The 19,023-nt window shown below is 41.1% G+C and overlaps 1 protein-coding gene across 4 annotated transcripts in view; it reads right to left on the bottom strand.

Annotated features, from left to right (window-relative positions):
- The window catches only part of LOC122920998 (myoneurin-like), an 80,696-nt gene that overhangs the window by 26,257 nt on the left and 35,416 nt on the right, over positions 1-19,023 (bottom strand). For 3 of the 4 annotated variants that reach the window (XM_044270890.1, XM_044270868.1, XM_044270875.1), the window contains exons 2-3: positions 14,556-15,703; positions 7,653-7,822 (exon numbers count right to left, since the gene is read on the bottom strand). In XM_044270890.1, coding sequence (XP_044126825.1) covers positions 7,653-7,822; positions 14,556-15,628 — 1,243 coding nt within the window. In that variant the 5' untranslated portion in view covers positions 15,629-15,703. Of the gene's footprint in view, positions 1-7,652; positions 7,823-14,555; positions 15,704-18,403; positions 18,504-19,023 lie in introns of those variants that run through there. The other variant, XM_044270884.1, reaches the window with a different exon arrangement.

The following is a 19,023-nucleotide window of genomic DNA, read 5'->3' on the forward strand; positions in this document are numbered from 1 at the left end:
AGGCTGTCAGAATCCCATAGGCAGCAATAGTATTCTATTGCACTCTATTGGACAAGTGATCACAAGATCGCATGATCAAGTCCCCTAGGGAGACTAAAAGCTTCAGTGTAAAAAAGAAAATTCAAATACCTCCTTTCTCATTTTATATATATAAAAAACTATAAAAAAATAACATGGATTGCTGCGTCCCAAAATCTCCTATCAAAAAATGTTTCTTATGCGGTCAATGCTATAATGAAAAATAATCTACAATTGCATATAGAGCTTTGTAGATAGACATATAAAACAACTCTAGAAAATAGTTATGTAAAGAAAATAAATTTTTTCAAATGTTTTTATTTTCTTTACAAGTAGTAAAACAAAATAAAAACTATACAGATTTGCTATCGCCATAATTGTACGGACCCACAGAATAAGGACGTCATGTCATTTTTAGCACACAGCGCCGTAATACCAAAACCCAAGAAACTTTGGCAGAATTGTGTTTTGTTTTTAAAATTTCACCCCACAAATATTTTTTCTGCTTACCAATACAAGATATGGTAAATTAAAGGGGGCCATTAAAAAACACAACTTGCCCTGCAAAAAATAAGCCCTTGCATGGCTATATGAACAGAGAATTAAAACATTATGGCTCGTGGAATGCGGAGAGGAAAAAAGGAAAATGTAAAAAGGAAAATGAGCCTGGCCAGGGAGTAAAAATTAGAATTTTACTTCTGGAAAGTGATGAGAACAAAAATTGGAGGACATTTGTGAGTGCCTTCTGTCAGACATGTACATCAGGAGTAGTCTCACCGACTTGGCACAATTGTAAAAAAAAAAAAAAAAAAAAAAAAAAAAAGAAGAATTAGTGGCGAACCACATATTTGGATGGCGTATCTTCAGGATAGTCCATCAATAGCTGATTTTTTGGGGATCAGCATCCTGCACACCCGCCGATCAGTTGTTCTGTAGTAGCTCAGGTGTCGGAAGCCAGCACCAGAACTACTACAGCCCTGTCTATTGTGTGTAGTAGATGGAACTGGTTACTGCAGCGCTGCTCCAGCTGTCTATACCAGTGTTTCCCAACCAGTGTGCCTCCAGCTGTTGCAAAACTACAACTCCCAGCATGCCTGGACAGCCTTTGGCAGTGCGGGCATGCTGGGAGTTGTAGTTTTGCAACAGCTGGAGGCACACTGGTTGGGAAACACTGGTCTATACCATCAGTGTAAAAGGACTTGAAAACCCCTTTAAGTTCCTGCAAAGATTAAATTACAATCTTTGGATCTTGTACAAACAAGATTATTTATTTTTGTTACTTATGTTGCTTGATCTTTGTATGACTAGTGATCACCTAGTACGTTTGTATGGACTCTCAGTGGTGATTACCACTTTATGCAGTTCCTTCTTGTACCTCATTATGCTTGTCTGATTTTAATGTGGTCTAATAAAGAATCATACTATATTTCTAAACTAATGTACAGTCGTGGCCAAAAGTTTTGAGAATTACATAAATATTGGAAATTGGAAAAGTTGCTGCTTAAGTTTTTATAATAGCAATTTGCATATACTACAGAATGTTATGAAGAGTGATCAGATGAATTTCATAGTCCTTCTTTGCCATGAAAATTAACTTAATCCCCAAAAAAACTTTCCACTGCATTTCATTGCTGTCATTAAAAGGACCTGCTGAGATCATTTCAGTAATCGTCTTGTTAACTCAGGTGAGAATGTTGACGAGCACAAGGCTGGAGATCATTATGTCAGGCTGATTGGGTTAAAATGGCAGACTTGACCTGTTAAAAAGAGGGTGATGCTTGAAATCATTGTTCTTCATTGTTAACCATGGTGACCTGCAAAGAAACACGTGCAGACATCATTGCGTTGCATAAAAATGGCTTCACAGGCAAGGATATTGTGGCTACTAAGATTGCACCTCAATCAACAATTTATAGGATCATCAAGAACTTCAAGGAAAGAGGTTCAATTCTTGTTAAGAAGGCTTCAGGGTGTCCAAGAAAGTCCAGCAAGCGCCAGTATCGTCTCCTAAAGAGGATTCAGCTGCGGGATCGGAGTGCCACCAGTGCAGAGCTTGTTCGGGAATGGCAGCAGGCAGGTGTGAGCGCATCTGCACGCACAGTGAGGCGAAGACTTTTGGAAGATGGCCTGGTGTCAAGAAGGGCAGCAAAGAAGACACTTCTCTCCAAAAAAAACATCAGGGACAGATTGATCTTCTGCAGAAAATATGGTGAATGGACTGCTGAGGACTGGGGCAAAGTCATTCGCCGATGAAGCCTCTTTCCGATTGGGGCATCAGGAAAAAGGCTTGTCCGGAGAAGAAAAGGTGAGCGCTACCATCAGTCCTGTGTCACGCCAACAGTAAAGCATCCTGAGACCATTCATGTGTGGGGTTGCTTCTCATCCAAGGGAGTGGGCTCACTCACAATTTTGCCCCAAAACACAGCCATGAATAAAGAATGGTACCAAAACACCCTCCAACAGCAACTTCTTCCAAAAATCCAACAACAGTTTGGTGAAGAACAATGCATTTTCCAGCACGATGGAGCACCGTGCCATAAGGCAAAAGTGATAACTAAGTGGCTCGGGGACCAAAACGTTGACATTTTGGGTCCATGGCCTGGAAACTCCCCAGTTCTTAATCCCACTGAGAACTTGTGGTCAATCTTTAAGAGGCGGGTGGTCAAACAAAAACCCACTAATTCTGACAAACTCCAAGAAGTGATTATGAAAGAATGGGTTGCTATCAGTCAGGAATTGGCCCAGAAGTTGATTGAGAGCATGACCAGTTGAATTGCAGAGGTCCTGAAAAAGAAGGGCCAACACTGCAAATACTGACTCTTTGCATAAATGTCATGTAATTGTCGATAAAAGCCTTTGAAACGTATGAAGTGCGTGTAATTATATTTCACTACATCACAGAAACAAATGAAACAAAGATCTAAAAGCAGTTTAGCAGCAAACTTTGTGAAAGCTAATATTTGTGTCAGTCTCAAAACTTTTGGCCACGACTGTATATTTTGGTGTGCAAGAGATGCGAGGCTGAGGCATATGTTTTCACCACATACGGCATAACAAAAACTTGCCCAAAAAAAAAAAAAAAGGCTACACCGTGATGCTTATACAGTTGAATCCTGTTGGCATTGACTCCCATTGTAAAAAAAAATTAAAAAAAAAAAAAAAAAAAAAAAATTATATATATATATATATATATATATATATATATATATATATATATATATATATATATATATATATATATATATATATATATATATATATATATATATATATATATATATATATATATATATATATATACACACACATACACACACACACTAGTTTTTGCACAATAGAAGTCAACAGCAATAGGAGCAAACTGTGTAGGAACCCACTTGCACCCGGTTGTATACTTTTATAGCAGAATGTCACTCTGTTGTTAACCCTTTAATGACCAGGGGTGTATAGGATCTTCATGACCAGAGCAAAATTTCACCTTTTGGAATGCTGCATTCTGAAAGTGAACTGCATTTTGTTTCTCACTCTAGCCCAAAATATTGGGGCTTTCTAATTATTTTAATGTCGATTGGATATTAATTAATTTGATAGATCTTATTCAGGGACAAATGGTCAGAAACAGGAAAAAAAAAAATAAAAAAAAAAAATACAAATTTTTCCTTCTTTTTAAAACTATGTTTTCAGACAGACAGTTTGTTCACTAAATAAGTACTCAAAAAATTAATCCCGTAATTGTCCTGTGCGTGGGGATATCGACCATGTGTATATTGTGTAATATATTACAACATTATAACACTACAAACAAAACCCCTATTTTAACTTTACAAGGAAAGATTTATTTATTTTTTAGTAAAGGGAACTTGTGAATTTTTTTCTTTTTACGTTTCTTTTTTTAAACATTTTAAAGAAAACCTGTCACCATGAAAATATAGTGTAAACTGCAGAGAGCAGGGGGAGCTGAGCAGACTGATATAGTATCGTTTTGTGTGAAAAGATTCAGGCCGGGTTCACATCAATGTTTAGCTTTCCATTTTTTTGATTCGTCACAACAGAAAAATAAGGCTAGTTTCACACCTGCAGCTGCCTCTCCGGCAACAGAAAGCTAAAATAATTTCAGAATGACTTTTTGGTCACCTTGCCTTCAGGTAATACAAAAACGGCATAAAAAGTGCATGTACTCCCAGAATGGTACCAATGAAAAGTACCTTGTCCTGCAAAATTCAAGCCCTGACACAGCTTCGTTGACAAAAAATAAAAAAACACTTATGAAGAGTTCAATTCTGCAATAATCCCAAAAAGCAAAAGGCTGAAACCAGTAAAAAAAAAAAAATTGTGGCTTGCCAGTTTTATAGGGTGCAATAGAACAGCCTCAAACAAACTTGGGATTGCTTTTTTAAATAGATTCATAAGTTCTAGATGCCCGGATAAACTGTATAATGTCCTCTTTAAAATAATACCAGTCAAAGTGCAATGCCACACTGAAAAACAAGTACACCTATTTTTCCAATCTCCCATCTTATTTTATAGGTATTTGTCAGCATACTGCCACTCATTATATTCCTTTTTAAATGGAACTGCAAAAACTGTACTGACTGCCACAGAGTCACTCCTAACATTGCACAGATGTTCTATTGGGATGCAGCAGGAACTAAATTAAACTGCAGTCATTAGAGAATGGAAATGTAATTATAAAATCATTTAAACTAATCCTAAAACTCAAAGCCATCTCCCAAGGTTCTCAGTCGTTCAACCTAATACGCCAGCTTTATGCTCCAGGAGGACATAGCAGATTTTGTATGGTGTGCCATATATTCTGCTCGTTTCGCGAACATGTTTGGAAATAAATATTAAGAAACGAATGGATTTCTATGTATACAAGTGTAACGCCCCAGAGGTGCATTACCACCTTCTGCACCCCTCTACTATCTCCTATGGTTAACCTAATATTATCCCCTGTATTGAATTCCAGGGCCTGCAAAATGTGTATTCCCATTTCCTTGTTTTGTAACGGTTTAAGTGTAATATACCTAGTTCAACAGCAGATAGCAGCATAAATGGCAGAGTTAGTTTACCTGGAATGGAACCCCTCTTCCCATTGTAGTTCTCTCTAAGAGAGGGAGGAGTTTAGTTAGGCCCCTTTCACACGGGCGAGATTTCCGCACGGGTGCAATGCGACAGCTGAACGCATTGCACACGCACTGAATCCAGACCCATTCATTTCTATTGGGGTGTGCACATGAGCGGTGATTTTCACACATCAATTGTGCGTTGCGTGAAAATCGCAGCATGCTCCTCTTTGTGCGTTTTTCACGTGACGCAGGCCCCATAGAAATTAATGGGGTCGCGTGAAAATCGTAAGCATCCGCAAGCAAGTGCAGATGCGGTGCGATTTTCACGCACGGTTGCTAGGTGACGATCGGGATGGGGACCCGATCATTATTTTCCATTAGAACATGGTTATAAGGGAAAATAATAGCATTCTGAATACAGAATGCATAGTAAAATAGCGCTGGAGGGGTTAAAAAATAAATAAAAATTTAACTCACCTTAAACCACTTGTTCGCGCAGCCGGCATCTCTTCTGTCTTCATCTGTGAGGAAAAGGACTTTTGATGACGTCACTACGCTCATCACATGATCCATCACCATGGTGATGGATCATGTGACGGACCATGTGATGAGCGTAGCGACGTCATCAAAAGGTCCCATTCCTCACAGAAAAAGACAGAAGAGATGCCGGCTGCGCGAACAAGTGGATTAAGGTGAGTTAAATTATTATTTATTTATTTTTTAACCCCTCCAGCCCTATAGTACTATGCATTCTGTATTCAGAATGCTATTATTTTCCCTTATAACCATGTTATAAGGGAAAATAATACAATCTACACAACCTTGAACCGAAACCTGAACTTCTGTGAAGTTCGGGTCTGGGTACCACATTCAGTTTATCACACACGTGCAAAACGCATTGCACCCGCGCGTTTAAAACTGAACAACGGAACGCATTCGCAGTCAAAACTGACTGCAATTGCGTACCTACTCGCGCGGGTTTGCCGCAACGCATCCGGACCTTATCTGGACACGCTCGTGTGAAAGAGACCTTAGTGAGGAGCAGTCTAGAGAACTCCTGCTAGGGGAAAGGAGCAGGTTCTTGTTCCTGCTGGACGAGCCCTGCCAAAGCAAGCTGGAGCACCTTAAAGAGGACCTTTCACTAGAATAAAACTTCTAAACTAACTATACAGACATGTAGAGCGGCGCCCAGGGATCCCCCTGCACTTACTGTTATACCTGGGCGCCGCTCCGTTCTCCCGGTATAGCCTCCGGTATCTTCATAGTTAGGCTCCACCCAGTTTAACCTGCCGGCGTCTCCTTCTCCCATGCTGTAGCGCTGGCCAATCGCAGCGCTCAGCTCATAGCCTGAGAGGTTTTTTTTTCTCTCGGGCTATGAGCTGAGTGCTGCGTGGTCTGGGTGCTAGATGACCTGCAAGGGTACCGGACCATAGGCATTATCATCATCTTGCATGGACCAGGGAGCATCTATTCTGGACGAGGGACCAGTGGGCCTCAGTGCTGTTCACTGATGAAAGTCAATTCACGCTGAGCAGAAATGATGACCGCCAATGATGTTCGAGACATCAAGGAGAGCGCTGGTCCTGAAGCCCGACAGCAGCCTCTACAGGTTCTAGGTGCGGGGGAGGGCAGGTGTTGTGTGGGGTGTCGTGAATGTGGGGTGTCGTGGGTGTGTGTGTGTGTGTGTGTGTGTGTGTGTGTGTGTGTGTGTGTGTGTGTGTGTGTGTGTGTGTGTGTGTGTGTGTGTGTGTGTGTGTGTGGGTGTGTGTGTGGGGGGGGGGGGGGCGCCTCGTGTATATGGCTAGGAGGAGGAGACGCCCAGCAGAACAAGGGCAGACTCCTACTATAACCAAGTCCCCTAAGTCTCCGCCTACTATAACCAAGTGACCGAACATACCAGGGGGTATAGCAGGAGAACGGAGCGGCGCCCAGGGATAATAGCAAGTGCAGTGCGATCCCTGGGCGCCGCTGTACAGGTCATGACACTTAGTTCACAATGTTTGGACCGATGAAAGGTCCTCTTTAAATACCAATTCTAATTGAACCAGGACATTTTCGGCCGATTCTTGGATCAAACACCTGCCGTGAACTTTGCCGTTAATCTCCTTAGAATACAGCAAGTTGTGCAAAAAGTACTGAAAATTTGAACAGTTGGACATGTGCATTCAAAAGTTTAGAGAAAGTCACATTAAGTTCACCTGAAAAGTTTAGAGTGCATTTTAGGTTCATCCTGAAATTTCAACCACAAGCCAAATATGCCTAACCTTTTGTGAGTATTGTAATAGCATATTATAGAAAAACTATCTGCAATAGCAGGGATCAGCAACCTTTGGCACTCCAGCTGCCGTGAAACTACAACACCTACCATGCAAACCTACTCGACTGTTCTTGTAACGCTAACAAAAAGGAAAGGAGGATTCTGGGAGTTCTAGTCTTAGAACAGCTTGAGTGCCGGAGGTTGCTGATCCCTCTGCTATAGCACATATGTACATTTCTCCAATATATAGTACAAGTAATAAAACACAGGACATAAAAAGGTAAATGCAGCTCTTAATGAATACATACTTTTTACTTTATATGCCTTGTCACAAAGCTGGCATTTGTGAGGCCTGGCATCAGAGTGGTAAGCAATGTGGTCATGTAACTTCTTCAGTGTAGTTAGTTCTTTCCCACATTGGTCACATTGGTAAAACTTCTTGTCATGGTGGCTTGACTGGTGCAATGACAGCTGACAACTTAAAAGTGAGCAAGAAAAGAAAATGTATAAAAGTGAATAAACCATGACACACTATAAAAGATACTAGAACAGAAATTTGCTGTGGTATTGTATTTGCAGTAACATAATTTTACTTGATCATCCCCATCTGAATGCATACTTCGTGCATACATTCAGCAACCCAACGTCCATTCTACTTAGTCTAGTTTTGAAGAAAATCTCTCTTCTGTAACACACTGTTTGGTTACGTCTGTTATTCGAAGCCAAATGACACAACAAAAACTGGTAATGAAGCAGGCAACTTGGCATGAAAGCTTCATGCCAAGTACTGTTTTGGCCCCCATGGTATTGTGTTTCCTGATGTCTCCGATTTTCTGTTACTGAATCGGCTTGACGCTGACTTTGCTATTCACACGGAATTCTGCAACAATGTCTTATCTCCCGCTAATACCTCTAACTAGTTCTGCCCATCAGCTTTTCCATCATCCTCTGTGTCTGCGACTGTAGAGACTGCATGTACAGCGAGGTCTTGATAGGAGGAGTCACTGCTTTGCCATTGTCCTCCACATCTTTGCAACATTCAAGGTATGTGGCCAGAGTTACAGATGACTTTCTGTTTATTTGGCAAGGCAATGCTATCGATTCAGAGATTTTCGGCGATTTATTAAAGGGTTGTCCAAAATTTTGATACTGGTGGCCTATCATTAAGATGGGTCATCAATATCTAATCGTTGGGGGTCCAATTCCCAGTACCCCCGTCAATCAACTGTTTGAAAAAAGAGGTTATGGCACTCTAGTGAGTGCTGCAGCCTCCTCACAGCATACCAAGCACAGTGCTGTACATTGGTTAGTGGCTGTGCTTGGTATTGCAGCTCAAGCCTATTCACTAGAATGGGACTGTGCTGAGCCTAGACCACGTGACAAATGAACATATCGTTACTAGCCGCGGAAGAGGCTGTCCCAGACCCCCACTGATCTGATATTGATGAACTAAATGGAGATGACCTATGCTGAGGATAGGTCATCAATATTAAGCCACTTCACAAACCCTTTAAACTTACTGTACTCATAAATATAGCTGTATCAACATCTTATGTGTAATGAGGCGATAACTGCTGACTTATTCAGAAAAGAGACCTCAGTAAATGCATTTCTATGAGTCAAATCTTCAAACCAGCCTCGAATGATACCAATGGGACAATTTTTAAGAACGAGAAAGATTCTGCTCAACTGTGAAATTAAAAGATCAATTAGATGTTTAAAATGAAGAGGTACACATTTAACAAGCATCATAAATCAATTAGCAAGAAAATGTGATTGAAGCAGAATTCAACAGGACAGCCAAAGTAAAATAGTACAAAGCTAATAGGGGCATGATGAAAGGGCTTTTTCTGAGAATTTGGCTGGATGTTGAAATAGAAAAACTGTGGTGCAAAAAAAAAATATATAATTGACAAGTTTTAACCCAAAAAGTACCACCATATTTTTCGCCCCATAAGACGCACCCCCCCCCCCCCCAAATGTATCAGCTGGAGGGGGAGGGAGGAGAAGCCGGTGTCATGCAAATGCGGCGGGGCGGTGCGGTCACTGTACTCCGGCCCCACCGCTCACTCACTGCTTTATTGACTAAACCTTTTATATTAATAACCTTAATTTAAGTTCCGATCCCCAACCCCATCTGTACTACTTACTAAATGCCCTGTAGCAGGCAGAGCAGGGCGGCCGGTCGTAACTCACTGATGTCACGTGCCTGCGCTGCCTACTTCATTCATAAAGTAGGCAGCCCCTTCCTCCCTCCCTCTCAGCGCAGGTATATTAGGACATCTGTGGGTGGATGCCACTATTATGGGGTGGGGGATCTGTGGGCAACACATATATAGCAATGCCATCCACAGATGCATCCCCCCATAACAGTGCCATCCACAGATCATCCCCCCATAACAGTGCCATCCACAGATCATCCCCCCATAACAGTGCCATCCACAGATCATCCCCCCATAACAGTGCCATCCACAGATCATCCCCCCATAACAGTGCCATCCACAGATCATCCCCCATAAGTGTCATCCACAGATCATCCCCCCATAACAGTGTCATCCACAGATCATCCCCCCATAACAGTGTCATCCACAGATCATCCCCCCATAACAGTGTCATCCACAGATCATCCCCCCATAACAGTGTCATCCACAGATCATCCCCCCATAACAGTGTCATGCACAGACCACCATTAGTTCAAAACTCACCAAAAGCACACCTTTTGGTTAAAAATTTTTTTTTTTCTTATTTTCCTCCTCAAAAAATTATAAATAGGGAAATGTTGTGGTGACAATTTGGTCAAAACTCAGTTGTTGGGTTTATTCAATGATAGAGAAGACAAAATAAATTACGGTGGCCATACAAATTAGATAGAGGTCATCCCAGCTCACTCCCATGGCATATTTCACAGTAAAGAAGGATCGGCATATTGGATTTCAGAACAGGCTGCGGCGCTCCAGTGAGTGCTAAGGCCTCTTTTAAGCCCTGTGAAGTCATATCAGTCACATGGCCTATAAAAGGAGACAAAGGCCAATTGCAATGGACTTAAAAGAATGTAATCGTTCTGTGCTTGATGCCAGGAGGTATATTTTCTCATCACAGAACTTTTATTTTTAATAATTTGTCAAGACTTGGACCAAGATCCCAAGAATCCTTTTACGAAGCCCATGCGTGATGGTTATGTGCCGCTCTTACTTTAGCATCTTGTGGGTGTGCCAGCCAGTAACTTCAAGCCCCTCTCTCAGGTGACGAGCTTCGAGCACCTTGATTCACAATCCCCAGATGTTAAAGGCTTTGTTTCTTAGATGCATTCTTGCCTTACATCAAACTGCCATATATCACCCAAATGGGAGGGGAGCACAATGTTCAAGTATCCATGTTAACTTGTTCTTAATCTGCAGAACTTGGTGGAAAGGATTGCTAGGTTCTCTATTAATATTTGCCTTACCAGGCAGGGTATAATTTCCTTTTAAGATGGCATTGTAACCCTTCCAAACTATCTTAAATATATCAGACACTTCTGCGCAGTGTTTTAGCAATTTTGACAGAGGGTGGGTACATTAGTGCCATCATGTTCAGTCCAAATATGGGGCACCCATGTTTTAACTGGGCTTTGAAGTTGTGTTAGGTCTAAGTGGTTGTTCCTAAGATGTGTGATACAGTTGAGGTCAGGACTCAGTGCAGGCCAGTCAAGTTTTTCGCCAAACTCACTCAACCATGTCTTTATGGGCATTGCTTTGTGCATAGTCATGCTGGGGCATAGTCATGCTGAAACAGAGTGGCCTTCCCCAAACTGTTTCCACAAAGTTGGAAGCCTACAACTGTCCAAAGTGTCTTGGTGTGCTAAAGCATTAAAGGGGTTTTCCAGGATTTTTTTTTAAACTGTTGACCTATCCTCAGGATTAGGACTGAAACGATAACTTGATTGAATCGAGTAATTCGACACAAAAAAATCCTTGATGCAAATTTTTTGCATTGAGGATTCATTTGTGTCATGTGACCACGGAGCGGGAGTGCAGCGCTTGCTATTACTCACTGCTCCGTGGTCACCCGCCGGCCTGAACGCTTACGTGCACTATGACCTGACGATGTGTGATATCAGGACGACAGCGCAGAGAAGATGGACGAGCTGTGGAGCGGCGCCCCTACAGCAAAGGTATTTTATTTCACTGGCACTGGGGACATGGCTAGGAGGGGGATGATGGCACTGGGGAGCAAGCTGGTGGCACTGAGTTTATATAAAAGAAAAACATTCTTTTAATTAGTTTTTTGCTATTAGAGTACTCAATTAATCGTTGGATTAATCGATAAAATACCCGGGACCCCCACCGATCAGCTGTTTGAGAAGGCACCGGCTCTTGCAGTAGAAAGGAAGACTTCTCTCTGCTCACCAAGTGCAGCACCATAAATTGTATATGGCGGCTTTGCTTAGTTTAGCAGCTCAGCCCTTTTCACTTCAATGGGGCTGAGCTGCACCTAGGCCATGTGACCAATGAACATGACGTCACATGACCTAGGCAAAGCTGGAGAAGACCGTGGCGCTACTGTGAGCTCTGGTGCCTTCTCAAACAGCTGATTGTCTGGGGTCCCAGGTAGCGCAGAGGACAGGTCATAAGTTTAGTAATCCTAGAAAACCCCCTTAAGTTTTCCCTTCACTAGATCTAAGGGCCTAGGGGCCAACCCCAGGGAAACAGTCCCATAGCATTATTTCTCCTCCACCAATCTTTACAGTTGGCCCAATGCAATCAGGCAGGTAACGGGTATCTGCCACATGCAGACTTATCCACCAGACTGCCAGATATGGAAGTGTGATTTATCAATCCACAGAAAAGTTTCCACTGGTCCAGCGGCACCATACTTTACACCACTCCATCTGACACTTGGCATTGTGCTTGGTGATGTAAGGCTTGCATGCAACTGCTCTGCCATGTAAAACCATGCCATGAAGCATCCAGCGCACAATTTTTGTACAAACCTGCACCGTTGTGTACAACTTTGCAAACTCCACTGCAAAAAAATATTGTTGCAAGTGACATTTGTACACCTCCCTAGCCACTTTCTGAAAAGAGGGTATGGGGGGGGAGCCAGCAGGCCCAGCACAATTCTCTTAATTTACGCTTTTTCGGCCGCAAATGGGCTGCCGGAGGATGCGCCTAATTTAAGATGAGGCATGCGCCTTATTATAAATTAAGTGCATGTTCTGGCAGTGCAGGGGACTGGTGTAAAACACTGGTCTATGATAAAGCTCCCCTTAGCTCCTTAGGGCAGACTTAAAGTGGAGGGCTGCACGATATGGGAATTTTGTGCGATTGCGATTAGGGCCCTAAAAATTGCGATAATGATATGTAATGCGATATTTTAAGGGAATTGTGCTAGAGGTCTATTTGCTTGGATTTTCAAGGCAAAAGCACACAGAAATTACTGATAATGCTGAAATGTAGTTATGCTTAACTCAAGAACTGAAATGCACAGTGTTTTTCAAAATAAAACATCTTTTACTAAATTAAATAACATATTTGCATTACTGCAAAAGTACAAAACTTGCCATTTTCTTAATAGCACTGCACAGAACAGATAAATAACATAGAATAAATAGAAGAACATTTGTTCATTAAAATAACGACTTGCCTCCAGCCCCCCCTCTCTCCCCGCACTGTAACTGATGTATCGCCGGCCGCGCTGTGCAACATAGCGGCCGGCGATACATCCGTGTCAGCCACGTAAAAAGTCAACCATCGCTCTATAAGACGCACTGCGATTTTCCCCCCACTTTTGGGGGAAAAAAGTTTGTCATATAAAGCAAAAAATATGGTAATACAATTGCAGCATTTTTGGGTCGGCCAATTGGAGATTGCGATATGGCGATTTATTGCGATTGCTTTGGTGATATATTGTGCCGGCCTACCACATAGGTAACATTTGTACAAGCAGGTATAGTCAACTCACCACTCCAAACAGCATGGACTAGAATGCCTGTGCTTTGATGGTCAGAATACCAGTTCCCAAAGTAGCAAATAGTAAAAAGGATGATTTAAGCACCTGGACGGTGGGGTGCAAATTACAACTAAATATTTAATTGCACCGATTTTAGATGATCCTGAGTAAAACCCTGTCACTCCTATGACAATCCCCACCGTTCTCTGTTCACCTTGCTCCAACAATGACATGTTCACATGACATGTGCAGCAGTAACCTCAGTAGTGTCAATATGTAAGTGCTAGAGCCAGTTACTGGCTGCACTGGTCACGTGTCAGCACAACAGGTCATCACTTGTAAACAAAAACCAGCGGGTGACGTGTAAAGCACCAGCAAAGGAGTGGCAGGAGTATGACTGCTGTTGTCTGACACATGTAAGCAAAGCTCCCAATGTTCTTTGGTTCTAGATCACATAAAATTGATACAGTGAAATAGTTTATCTTAAAATCGGCAACATTCCGCGGCTCGTATCCTCTTCACTATTTTGCTTGCTTTGGGAACTAGTATCCTAGCCATCGAGTAACTGGCATGGGAGCAACAGGAAATTAGTAAGGTGAGTACTTATTAATTGTAAAACGGATCATAAAAAAAATAAAAATTATATATATATCATGGGTTGGACAACTCTTTACTATAACCTCAATATTTAAAGCATTTGGCGCATCTCAGACATTGATGGTATATCAATAGGATATGCCATCAATGTCAGATAGGAGCAGATCCCAGAGGTGGGCTCACACCCATTCTCCACGTGGCCCCTGAAGGGAAGGAAAACATGTGCAGTGTGCTCTCCATTCACGGCTATAACAGCAGAGTTAAAGTGCTTGGCTGTATTCGGAAGTCCTATAGCAGTGAATGGAGAGGGCACCACGCAAGCACAGCCACCACTCCATTCACTGCTCTGAGACTGCCGGTAGTAGACAAACTAGTGCTTGGCTATTTTTGGAACTCCCATAGCGGAGAACAGAGGGAAGTTGCACATGTGTGGCTGCTCTATGTTTGCTTTAGGGGTCCTGCTATGGAGAGAGATATACCATCAATATCTGATATGAGCCAACCCTTTATGGACTTTGTTCTAAACGTGTATTTTGCGGTTTATTTAGAAACACCCTGGTGCTGAAATCCTCTTTTCGCATTATGGTTAAATTTTTTTTATAGCCTGTAGGAAGTAAGACACAACACATGTCCATAATCATATCAACAGATCAACATAACTGACAATAATACATGGCTCTCACCTGTAATTGAACTGTTGCTCACAAAAACTGCACTGGAGAATATTTACTCCTGGATCATCCTGGTGATTTAAGAATTCTCGATAAGTCAGTAGTAGTTCACATCTTTCACATTTGTGGACTACTTCAGAAAGGTTTTCACTCCCATTGACTCTTTCCATCACATTTGAATTCTCCAATCCAACTACAGTAGAGAAGATCTTAGGTTTAAGTGACTCCCCACGTAATCTCAAGTTCTTCACTGGTTCTAAACTATCAGGTGTATCAGGCTCATCACATAAATCAATGCAAATATCTGCCGCTTCGTCATCTGCTTCTTCTGAAGAACCATCATTGTGAATTGTAATAGGCACCTGTCTGGAATAACCTGTGTTAATAAAGGAGTTATCTATACAGTCATCCACAGGACTTTCTCTCCCCAACCTTCCACTCTTTGAAAGTTGAGTCCTCATTAAGTATCCAGGCTTTCGAACCACATATGTTTCTTTATAAAATGTTGGCCTTTTGTGTACCTTTGCATTGTCTTTAATCTGTGTCATGGTTTCCAACCGTCTTCTTTCCCCTTTATACAGACTGTTGCTAATACTTTGAAGGTTATCCTGTCGGCTTCTCTCGCGTTTTGGTTGACTCTCAGCATCTCTCAACTCTGAATCCTGAGTCGGCATACGATAATCATCATCATCCGGGATGCAGATTTCTTCTTTTGGACTACTGTTACGTGGACTGCTGGGTACACTGACCACTTGAACTGTGAGCGGAAGACTAACTTGCAAGAGCTGAGCAGCCTGCATAAAGTCTTGTACATGACAAGTAGGGATTTTGTAGGTGTATATAAAATCTAGAAGATGACTAAAACCTTCCAAACTAACATTGTCTAGAACTAAAAACTGCTGCTGCTCATTTCTGCTTAGTGCTGCATAGAAATACTCACTACAAGCTGAAAGAACATTTTTATGGGCAAGAAATATTTTACCCTCAACCATCAAGGAGACATCACAAAAAAGGCCCATCGATTTCTGTTCATTTAGTTTCTGGAGAATAGACCACCCATGTGCTTCTGAAGATGTAGGGTCCATCCTGTCTTTTTTCCCCCCCAATTTCAAGAGGATGGAATAGAAGACTGTCAGTCATTTAACACTGAAACAATAATCCTACAGGAAAAAAAGAAAATAACCAAATTTCAGATATTTGCGTCATACAAACTTTACTACATGGATAATTTTGTATATAAAGAAAAATTCAAGGTTATCAAGCATATGTCTGGAATAGTGTAAAAGTATTTGACATCAGATAATTGGCTAACAAGGTACCTGTCCGTTCGTTCCAAACATAGGAGGAAAAGGGGTGAGGGAATAAGGCCTGAAAACTAGGGAAAGGAGATAGACACCTCCTAGTAAAATGTTAAATGGCCGGTTTTCATTAAAAATGAATCCACATTTATTATTACATAAAATACATGTATGATACCTTACAATACTAATATAAACAAAAAATACATCAGGAATAAGCAATAAATAAAGAGAAAAAATAAATAAATAGAATGTATAAGATCATGCAGTCACGGTCCCTCTAAGTAAATCATGCGGAGCTCTCACACCAAAGTAAACAGTATGTGGGACGTACAGGAAGATCATTAAAGGGCTTCTGTTACACACCACACACCCCTTTCCAAAACTAATTTTTCATTTTTGGGCATATTAAAATACACACACTATGGATCACTATTTTATTATATTTGTTATTTTATTTTTAGTAGTCATTTTCATAGACTTTGTATATTTTGCTTGTACTTGTAGTATAGGGGCTGAATTATAAACAATATGCCGACGGCAATATAATATAAGGTCTGAACAACTGTATAGGTACGATCAAAACAAGATGGAAATATACTATATAAGATATATTAAGGAATGTTTAGTCTGTAGCTCTATATGAGATATATGGAGGTTGTAAATGCAGTTTATAAAAAGGAAGGAGTTATATAAAAAGGCGTAACCACATTACCTGAACAGAATGAATGCGAATGCCAAGACGAAACATAGTCCAGTCCAGATTCATATATCAATCCCTATTTGAGGCAGTCCGGTCCTGATTTTATAGGTCACATGATTACTATATAGGTAATGTTTTTATGTCCCTCATCTTCATTATATTTTTAACCACTGAGGAAGAAACCCAAGCGGTTTTGAAACGCGTCTGGTGATTGAAAACACAGCAGTTCACACAGAGTACGATTTTCTGCAGCGGGAATCCCACAATTAAAGACCCGATCCACGGAGACAACGTACGTTGGAAGTTAGTGCCGTCTCTAGCACCTACGTAAGAAAATCAACAGCTTCACAAGAGATTCCGTAGCTCAATACAGCCACGTACGTACTACTAAAAAATTGCGGGCAACAATGGACCTGGTAAGCAGCCAATAATATACTTTACCAAACTACCGTCTGTATCAACTATACAACCGGGTGGATAAGTCTGACGGCGGTGACGTAACCACTCCATAATTGATACGCACTTGATAAAGAGTAGGTAGCCACATATGGACGTATTGCTGGAACACCTTGCATTATAACGGTGCCGCCGACCCAAACAATAATTTAACTGGTTGAATACCTCTACATACCATATCTAGTAGCAGTCTAAAAAGTGGCAATTGGAAATCTGCCAAGAACATTACAATAAAAAAGCATGCATAATTAAAATACCGCATCTACTCTGCTGTGGAACATTTGATTTTCAATTTAGTGTAAGAGCTCCGCACAATATACTTAGAGGGACCGTTACTGCATGATCTTATACATTGTATTTATTTTTTCTGTTTATTCATTGCTTATACCTGATGTATTTTTGATTTATATTAGTATCGTAATGTACTATACATGTATTTTAGGTAATAATAAATGTGGATTCATTTTTAATGAAAACCGGCCATTTATCATTAACTATATTAAGAAGCTAGGTGGTATAGCAGGCAGATTTATATTTTAGTGAGCTCCCTTTTCTGTTATTGTCACCTCCTAGTAAAACCCTAATCAAAGTCCTGACTAACTACCAGTATGAACAGACTCCAGAGGTAGGGGAGTTCATACACAGGAATACCTAATGTCCTAACTCGCCCTAAAGGACCCTGGTACTAATGTCAGGAGTGAGACAACCTGTTCCTCCAAAAGAAAGGACGAACAGGAGTCTCACTCAGACCTTAATACAAATGACAGGGAATTGCAACACACAAAATAACCCAAACAAAATACAAAAGGGAAAGAAAACACAACTTCAAATGGCTATGGCAGCACCAGGAACTCAGCTGAGATCCACACACCAGCTATGCACAACTCAAACTGAATAAACCACATAGCATAGTGGGAGAAACAATAAATAGAGAAGGTTAAATGACCATAATAGCCACACCTGGGCATAGAAGGTGTGGCAAGCACCAGAAACAACACAGATGTCATTTGATCCAAACGGAAAACATGTCAGATCAAACCATGTGTTGCCAGTCTCAAAGATTTCCTGCCACGGGAACATCCGTGACCGTACCACTCTTTTACATTGGTCTATGATATAAGCCTCTGGAGGATGTGCTTAATTTATGATGAAGTAGAGGCCTTCTCATAAATTAACTGCATTCTCTGGTTGTCCAAGTCTAGATTTAGATCTACTCTACGCTAATTATTAATAAGTATGTGCCTCAACTCCTTCAGACATTATGTGGTAATAACTTTTGAATGTTTTTACATTCCCAAGGGATTCTAAGAATGTTTTCTCATGAAACATCGTACTTCAAGTTAGTGGGGAATCTGAGTCGATATCTTGCAAACTGAGATGAAGAAAAAATAGGCAGTACTCACCAATGGTTAATTTGCTTCTTTATTTCAAGCCGACAAGTGCTTCATGTGGCAAGGTAGCAGTTAGCCAGATTCACATACCAGTGGCGACGGCCGTTTCGCGCACAAGTGATCGCGCTTCCTCAGGCCACTACAGGTGCGCGCCCATGCGTGCTGACCTCTTATATAGGTGGCAGGTGGCATTGCTGCCTATTTTTTCTTCATCTCTGTTTGCAAGATTTAATGACTTTATCCTTTGGAGGTATCGAGAGGCTTGTGCAGGCACGCACCAGTGTGAACACGCATCAGCAATGCCACCTGCGATTCTTTTGCTGTTGAATCTGAGTCCATATGTTTTTATTAAAAAAAAATAAAAATAAACATTTATACAAAATTTGGAAAAATTTGCTATTTTGTCAAGTGGAATTTCTCTGCTTTTAAGACGGATAGTGATAGCTCACAAAATAGTCATTAACATTCACCATATGTCTACTTTATGTTGGCATCATTTTGTAAAAGTTAATAAAAAATTTTAGGACACTAGAAGGCTTAGAAGCAATTTTTCACATTTTCAACAAAAATTCCAAAAAACACTTTAACCCTTTCATGACCAAAGGTCATTGATGCCCCAGTGTCCAGGTCAA

Source organism: Bufo gargarizans, chromosome 1 (genome assembly GCF_014858855.1).
Source record: "Bufo gargarizans isolate SCDJY-AF-19 chromosome 1, ASM1485885v1, whole genome shotgun sequence".
Taxonomy (NCBI): Eukaryota; Metazoa; Chordata; class Amphibia; order Anura; family Bufonidae; genus Bufo; species Bufo gargarizans.